The following is an 8,371-nucleotide window of genomic DNA, read 5'->3' as shown; positions in this document are numbered from 1 at the left end:
TATCACCCCCTAAAGCAAAAACAAGGTAGCAAGGACCCCTGGCTGTTCTTTTCTGTGGACCGGCTGCAAGCTCCCCTCCCTCACCCTCCTTTGTGAGCAGACAGCAAGGGCGATGCTGTGTTTGCCATCTGCACAGATACCCGGAGGAATAGCAGCAGGACCCACTGCTCAGGGAGCGTCGTGCGTCACCTGGGTCCCCCTGAGCCTTTTCTGCATCATGGCAGGGCTGCCTTTGCATGAACTGGAACGAGGCCACAGCAAACCGAAAGCAACGTTGATTGCTCCCTTGGAAAGGAGGCCACAAGCAGCCCCACGGAAGACTGATGCATGAATAAATATAAGGTGCTATTTCAAAGGTAAAAAAATAAAAATCTAAATCGTACATCAGTCTGAAATGTGCAGTTGCTGGTTAGTTCCTTGGGAGGGCTGGAACCCTGCAAATATGCTCGTTCTTGCACGTTCCAAGTTTGACCGTATAAACTGTTGAAACACTACCAAGAAATGGCAAGAGAACATTTTGGTACTTTGTTTATCATAGCTCTTTCCGTTTCAGACAATACATAGTCGATAATCATGTTAAAAATACACAGCAAAGCTGCCACCCAGGGCAAGCTAATACAGACAAAGGGCCTGCAGACTACGTTTTGGTCTACACAAGGGTCGGAGACCTGTGACCTCCAGCTACTGCTTGGCTACAGCTTACATCACCCCCAATCAGTGGCTGTCCTGGCAGGAGCTGATGGGAATTGGAGTCCAGGAAGATTTGAACCGGCACAAGAGTTCCCCCACTACCACCATTGGTCCAAATAGAGAACAGAATGGTAGAATAGATTGTACCACTTCAGACTGCAGGTGAGAGAAATGGCATGTTTTAAATGCTCTGTTGCGTGGGAAAGCAAACAGAGTTTAAAAACAACGCTAGCACAGCATGGGCTGAGCTAGGCCCTTTCCCCCCCCCCCCATTTTGCTAGTTTGTCGGGAGCTTTTTATAGGGAAGAAAATTACGCCCCCCCCGCCCCGCCCTGCGACCTGAAGTGGGACAATCCACTCTCCTCATTCAGCTGCAGTGCCCCGAGTTGTCATAATCAACGTCCCCCGCCAGTTCACAAATAATTCCACTCTTTTGCTTCCAAATAACAAAAACCGATGCCGGCAAGTAACAAAAAAGGAACAGGATTACGTTACACTGTAAAGTCAGAGCGATGCCATACTTTGCTGTGGCCATCTTCAAAAAGATCCATTTGGGTTACAGGCGGGGTGTTTTTTCCCAGCATGTAAACTCTGTGCACTTGGGAGCAGTCGTCATGCCTCAAATGAGATGCTGCAATCCAGGAAAAGTAGAGGCACGATGGCAAGGAAAGTCTAGAATGGGGACCTGTGGAACTCGAGATGTTGAGCTCCCAGTTGCCCTTGGCTTCTGCCAGCGGGGAGGAGGGGCATTACAGTCCAGCAATACCTAGAAGGTTACAGGTTGCATACCTGGGGCCTAAAGAGAAAAGGATGAGTCTTGCTTTTAGCAGATCCAAGTTGGGCCTAGTCTCATAACATGGGGATTACATCAGTTTGGTCTACCATCCCTGCTCCCTCTTCTACCGAGCCTTTTATTCCCAGGCAATCGCTTCCATCACTGATGGAGACACTGCCAGAAATAGAATTGTGGTGTCCCCTCCATAATTTCTGCCATATCCATCCTGGGAAAGGCAGAACGCTGGTTTAGAACATGAAATAACAACCAGCTAGTAATAGGTACTTGGAAACACATCAAAGTCTTGCTTGAACTTGAAGATGTGGACATGCCCAACTCCTGCTGTTGCTTAGGGGTGGGGAACCCATGGCTCCCCAAAAGTTGCCGGACTACAACGCCCACCATCCCCGCCCATTGGCCATGCTGGCTGGGGAGGATGTGGGTTGTTACCTAACAGTTGGGGTCCAAGCTTGGTGAAACATGATTTATGGCAAGCCAGGGGCATCGGCAAGGATGGGGGAACCTGCGGCTGGTGATGGAGCTGTTAGTCTAACATGGGAAAGACCGTAGGCTCCTCACCCTGGCACAACAGCAAGAGTTGGACACACCAGCTTCGATTCCAAGCAGGATAAAAAAGCTAATTGGCCTGGCAGAGCTCACCTGTTTATAAGGCATTAGACAGGTGAGAGGAAAAGCGAGGAAACAAAATGGGTTCAAGATGGGTTGGGGGTTTAGGCAGCAAGCACTCGCCCGTCACAATGCAATCACTTGTTTTCTTGCTCACAGCACCATCGGTGGAGAGGCATATGGTGACCCTTTAGTGCTTTTAGCACAATGTCCAGCATTATGCGCAGTCAAGGGGGCAGAGGGAGCAGGTTTGTACGCTGCACAGACCTGGGGGAGCCGCAATGGGTCTCTGTGCAGGCTGAGGAAGGCCCCCTGCATCCATAAATGGGATTCTTGAACAAGACTCCAATCCCCATCCTCTTGAACCTTTGGTTGGGTCAGCTGGGGCTGAAGATCACAGCAGCTGGAAGACCACACATTATTCCCCATCCTTGTTTTAAAGGCCAAGGTGTCCAGACTTGAGGAGTGGAGGTTTCACCCCCACTGCCGTGGCGTCCCTAAGTGAAGCACTTACGTTTTGCCCCCACCCCCCAAATTAGTAAAGGTGAGGCTCAGCTTCCACAGAATTGAGTTTGGGGTAGGGTCTGCTGGTTTCTCTTAAAGTTTCCAGACTCAAAAGAGAGCAGGGCAATTAAAGGCACAGAAGTCCTGTCCTCTACTGAGTCTGGCAACCCTAGTTTGGGGATTGGGGATGTTTTTGCTCCCTCTCAAAAGCTATAGTTTGTGTTTGTTCGGCTGAAGAAGACACACCTTACCAAACCGGCACCAAGACATCGGCACAACAAGGGCAAGCGGTGCGTCTCTCACACAGCAGAGAAACCACGCTGGCAAACTGTGGCTACTTTTGCTGCAGGAGGCGGGACTTCACGATCCTGGGTCTGTCGTCCTGAAACGCCCATGTTTGCATGCACACCACTAATCGCAAGGTGGCTACAGCAGTACGACTGGGATGTGCCCACACACACACACACACACACACACACACAAATACACCAATCCCTTTTCAAGTCACTGAAACAACGCAGTAGAACCCAAGCAACAGAGACTACCATCAGAAAGCAACGTCACACCACCCACGGTCTAACACTTCTGAATGCAATTCCCCGCAACTCATCCCATGCAGAAAGGAGACCTTACCCAACACCATTGCCATAGTATGTGTGTCAGTGTGTGGGTGCAATTATTTCCCCAAAGCATATGATTTATTCTCTTTTTTTCTGATGTCAGGAAAGACAAAACATGTACTCTTGGCAAGCTTCAAAGCTCCCCATCTCCCCTTTGCCAATAGCAATGGAAACCAGAGGAGAACTAGAAGACTATGGGTTGTTGGCACCCCATAGTTCAGGGATGGGGCACCCGCAGCCCTCCTGATGTCGTTGGACTCCCATCAGCCCCAGATGGCCTGGCCAGTTGCTCAGACTATGAGAATTGTTGTCCAACAACGTCTGAACGCCACAGGTTCCCCATCCCTGCCTTAGGACAGTGTTGACATTTGTGTCGTAGGGAATGATGATTTTCTTGCCGCTGCAACTGATGGGGCTGGAGAATGTCCTGTCTAAAAGAAAGGGGGACACGGGTGCAATGTGGAAACCCTTTTCAATGGAACTTTCAAATAACATGACATTTCTACTCCTATTAAGTAAGGCATTGCTTTAGCACTGGAACGTGGTTAACTATATTTAACAGCAAATTGCTAGCAAGTAGTACCCAGATGTAAAGCTCTAAAAGCCTTGTGACGATGCTCCCTTGTTTTGTTTTGTTTTAACCCAAATGATGAGAATTAAACTGTTTATAGCGAGCCATTCTTCGTTTCCCCAAATCTAGATTTTCAGGTTTAATTTTCAAGTGACCACCCGCAATGGATAAATTTTGCTAGCTGTTGATGTTGCCTCTTCAGGCGAGGGCAAGCAAACTGTTGTTCATGGTCCACCTGTGGACTGCAGCTGCCTGCAGTGGTTTTTGTGTGTGTGTGTGGCTACAAAACCTCTCAGCAAATATGGTGGCCGTGCAGGAGCAGAACCTGCCATATAAAGATGGCACAGAAACTGTGTTCTGCTTCATACCTATAGAAAGATGGATTGCTGTCACCTTTGCTTGGGGAATCACTGGCAGCACAAAAGGATGTAAAGCACTGCCTTAAGAACACAATGAGATTGGGATTTCCTCCCAAATAATGGGACAAGCTCCTTTGTCGACAGTGTCCGGAAACCTAATGAGCACAACTGCTTCTTTGTGCAGACCAAGATTTCCCAATTCTTCCCTTTTCTGGAACGCAGTTCTTTGTTGTTGCCATTTGCTTAGGTTCCTCTGAGTTTTTAGGGAGCAGCTCATCGGATGGCGAAGGAGGGGACAGGATGATGCAAGCTGCACTGTGCTCATCCCACTGTTGAAGTCCGCAGCTTCCAGTGTGAGAGCAACGTTCTCCGGTTCAAAGCAACACCACCGCTTTCACGACTTGAGCTCAAGGAACAAGTGTCCTGGTTTCGTCTCGGGAGGCTGTGCCAGCAAGCTTCCTTGTAACTAGCGCCCCGAGTAAGATAATTATATACGACGCCTTTAAACGACAATAAGCAGAACAAAAAAGAAAGAAAAAAGGCTTTCGCTTCCTGTAGTGTTACACCATCATCATAATAATAAACCCTGGTGCAGGGACGTAGCATAATAAATAGTATGTCTGACCTGCTTTCTAAGTTTACAGAGTTTTCTCTTTTTGAAGTTTCCATTTCTGGACAAGCTGCCATTATCGCATGATTCTGGAGAGATGACAAATTGAAGAGTCTGCAAGCTGCGTCATACCACAGTCTGGACTGGGGTGGCACACTGGGCAGGAGAGCTGCCTCTCTCAGAGGAGGAAGTGGAACGGTTGGTGATCTCTCGCTGCAGCTCTTCCACCTTCTTCTGGAGCTCGGCTCGTTTGGCCAGGAGTTCCTTGTAGCGGTTGTGCAACGGCTCCTACAGCAAGACAGGAAGCATCACACTCAAGTCTTGGGAGATGGAGGACAACCACAGGGAGGAGCTTCATTTGGACCAGAGATCAGCTATTTTTAGCCCTTTTTAACACAGGAACTAAGGCCCAGAACCCAGTGAAGTACATAGCTTGAACGTTTTAAACAATCATATTTTGCTTTTTTTAAAAATGTAAACAGCGAATGGAAATTTTTCTACTAATGTTTTTCTTTTCTTTCATCTTTTTAATTTTGTTTCCCTCTTTCTCCCTCTCTCTTCTTCCTTTTTTTTTTTAAAAAAAACCTTTTTCATCCCTCTATCATTTCTATCTTTCTGTTATTTTTGCGTCTTAATTTTTTTACTTTGCTCCTGCTTTTATAAGCCAGTCTGGGTTAGCAAGGAGATTACACACAGATGGAGGTAGTGGATGGTTGGTAAACGACCCTGTGTGAGAGAAAGGGAAGGGAAGACCTCCTAGGGTCAGAGACTGGGATAAGAAAGGAAAGCTTCCAGGTGACAGTTTAGATCTACCTGGGAGAGAAGACTTTGTGTTATGTCTTTTTATTTATTGCAATGCAGTATGAAAAGTCTCAATAAAACTTTCCAACACAAAGAAAAGAAGGAAAAGGAGAGAACACAGCAAAGCAATAACATGTAAGCCATAGTTTTTTGTTTGTTTTTTAAAAAAGGTAAAGGACCCTTGGACGGTTAAGTCCAGTCAAAAGCAAATTGGGTGCAGTGCTCATCTCGCTTTCAGGCCGAGGGAACCGGCGTTTGTCCACAGACAGCTTTCCTGGTCACATGACCGGCATGACTAAATCGCTTCTGGCGCAACAGGACACCGTGATGGAAACCAGAGTGCACGGGAACATCGTTTACCTTCCTGCCAGAGCTAAAAGCTACTTGCATTTTGACGTGCTTGGCAGGAGCTGGGACAGAGCAATGGGAGCTCACCCCGCCGTGGGGATTTGAACCGGCTACCTTCTGATTGGAAAGCCCAAGCCAAGAGGCTCAGTGGTTTAGACCACAGCACCACCCACCTGCGTCCCATAGTTAATCGTGTCCGGCAAGGACACGAGCCTTTGGATCAAAGCAAGATTCTTGTCCAGCGGTTCTCAGCCCGAGCATGCGCTCAGGCTCCGAGGAGCATGCAATGCAGAGAATCTTTGACCTCCCCGGTTTTCGTCCCTTTCCTCCCCCTAGTCACCTTACCTGTGGCTTCATCCGCGGGTTCCACCTGATGTAGTAGCCTACCCAGAGTTCCAGGTGGCGCATGCTGGCCACGGGATACAAAACGTGGTTGGTGTAGCTGGCATAGAGAGGATTGGTGAAGTCTTCGAGCTGGCTGTTTACATAAGACCACAGCGAAACCGTCTTTTTGGGAAGGCCCTGAAAAACAGGAAGGAAGAGGGATGCTTCACTGTATTTGTGGCACTTTAGGAGAATGCCTTAGCACAGTTCTGGGGAGCTTTAGCAACTTGCAGAGTTAGGACTACTACGTCTATTATCCTTGACCAGGAGTCACTGGAGGGCAACCTGTCGTCTACCGCCTGCTTTGTAGAAGAGGCGTGGACCTTCTATTTATTTCTTTTCCCCCCTTAAGATTTTATTAAAGCCTTGACACATGGATCCATATGTGGTGGAACTGAAAAAAGATCAGACAGTTTTGGGAAATGATTTATAATGAACTTAAGAAAATGTTTAAATGCTCTTTCCCTAAAAAGCCTGAAGCCTTCTCGCTAGGAATTATGGGTAATGAAATTTCAAAAAGGTTAAGGAGAGCCTTTATGTATGCTACAGTATCTGCCAGGATTCTAATCGCAAAAGGTTGGAAGGGAGGGGCTACCCCATCCAAATCAGACTGGCAAAATAAATTAAGAGAGTACGCTGAACAAGCGAGACTATCAGCAAGGTTACGAGACGTTACAGATGACAAATTTACCAAAGAGATATCTACAGAGTTTATGTAAAAGAATACTGTCAAAATATCAGTCCGTTGGTAGGTATTGATTGAGTTTCTGTCCGTTGATTATTTCTGTTATAGTTTTAAAACCAATAAAAAGGCATTAATAAAAAATAATAAAAATATTTTATTAAAGCCTTTTCATGATGCAATAAGATAAAAGCAACCAATCTAAAGAAAAACCAAAGCAGAGAAAGAAAGAGAAAAGAAAACACAGGGTCCTCTCTCAAAAGGAGCTCTCAAATCTTGTCTCACCCAGAAGGTGGTGGACCCTCCCAGATCTCCCCTGGGAGCATCCCTTTCCTCTCTCAATCTCTCAACTTGGGAGGTGGAATTTGTGGAATTTGCTGCCAAGGAGTGTGGTGGAGTCTCCTTCTTTGGAGGTCTTTAAGCGGAGGCTTGACGGCCATATGTCAGGAATGCTTTAATGGTGTTTTCTGCTTGGCAGGGGGTTGGACTGGATGACCCTTGCAGTCTCTTCCAACTCTATGATTCTATGCTATGATTCCCTTCCTCTCACTCAGGGTCCTCCCATCCACCCCATCCATGTGTGAGTAATCCTTGGACCCCAGTAATGGTAGGTAGGAAAGCAAAATGTTTGTTGTTTTTTTAAAGCAGCCCCTGACGGGGTTTTGGGATGGATGTTTCTGCTTTTTACCTCTTTGACTCTTTGCTGCTCACTGTTACACAGGAACGTCCCAAACAAGCAGCTGTACAGGTGGTCCAGGACGGTGATCAAGAAGCACTCGTTGAATTCAAACGCGGTGGGAAACTTCAAAAGACAAGGGGTTGAGATTTTGTTTTCACTGGACACATCCCCAACGGGACATGAAAACATTATTCCTGCAAAGTGTTCATACTGGAGAAAATATGGGGCTGAGGAGTATCAATTGGGGGGGGGAGGGAGAAATGGACCACTTCTCTTTTGACACTCAATTAAGAATTAATTTTATTTACTTGATTAATAATAATAATATTTATACCCCATCCATCTGGCTGGGTTTCCCCAACCACTCTGGGCAGCTCTCAACAGAATATTAATATTAAAAATAATAATGAAAAAGTGATAAAACATCAAACATTAAAATCTTCCCTAAACAGGGCTGCCTTCAGGTGTCTTATAAAAGTCAGATAGTTGTTTATTTCCTTGACATCTGATGGGAGTGCATTCCAGAAGGGCGGGCGCCACTACCAAGAAGGCCCTCTGCCTGGTTCCCTGTAACCTCATTTCTCGCAGGGAGGTAACTGACAGAAGACCCTCGGCGCTGGACCTCAGTGTCTGGGCAGAACGATGGGGGTGGAGACACTCCTTCAGGTATTGACTGGTTTTCACCGAAAGATCTCAAATCTATTTTATGTAGTTATAAAAG

The 8,371-nt window shown here is 46.8% G+C and overlaps 1 protein-coding gene across 1 annotated transcript in view; it reads right to left on the bottom strand.

The window, feature by feature from the left end:
* Nucleotides 1–513: 513 nt before the first annotated feature.
* Nucleotides 514–8,371, bottom strand: part of MTMR2 (myotubularin related protein 2) — a 38,186-nt gene continuing 30,328 nt past the window's right edge. The window contains exons 13-15 of the mRNA XM_035115072.3: nt 7,660–7,773; nt 6,251–6,427; nt 514–5,044 (exon numbers count right to left, since the gene is read on the bottom strand). Of these exons, the coding sequence (XP_034970963.1) occupies nt 4,883–5,044; nt 6,251–6,427; nt 7,660–7,773 (453 nt within the window). The 3' untranslated portion in view covers nt 514–4,882. The remainder of the gene's footprint in view (nt 5,045–6,250; nt 6,428–7,659; nt 7,774–8,371) is intronic.

This window comes from Zootoca vivipara, chromosome 4, assembly GCF_965207765.1.
Source record: "Zootoca vivipara chromosome 4, rZooViv2.hap1.1, whole genome shotgun sequence".
NCBI lineage: Eukaryota > Metazoa > Chordata > Lepidosauria > Squamata > Lacertidae > Zootoca > Zootoca vivipara.
Note: the sequence above shows the minus strand (reverse complement) of the source record. Positions and strands in the feature narration are given on the sequence as shown.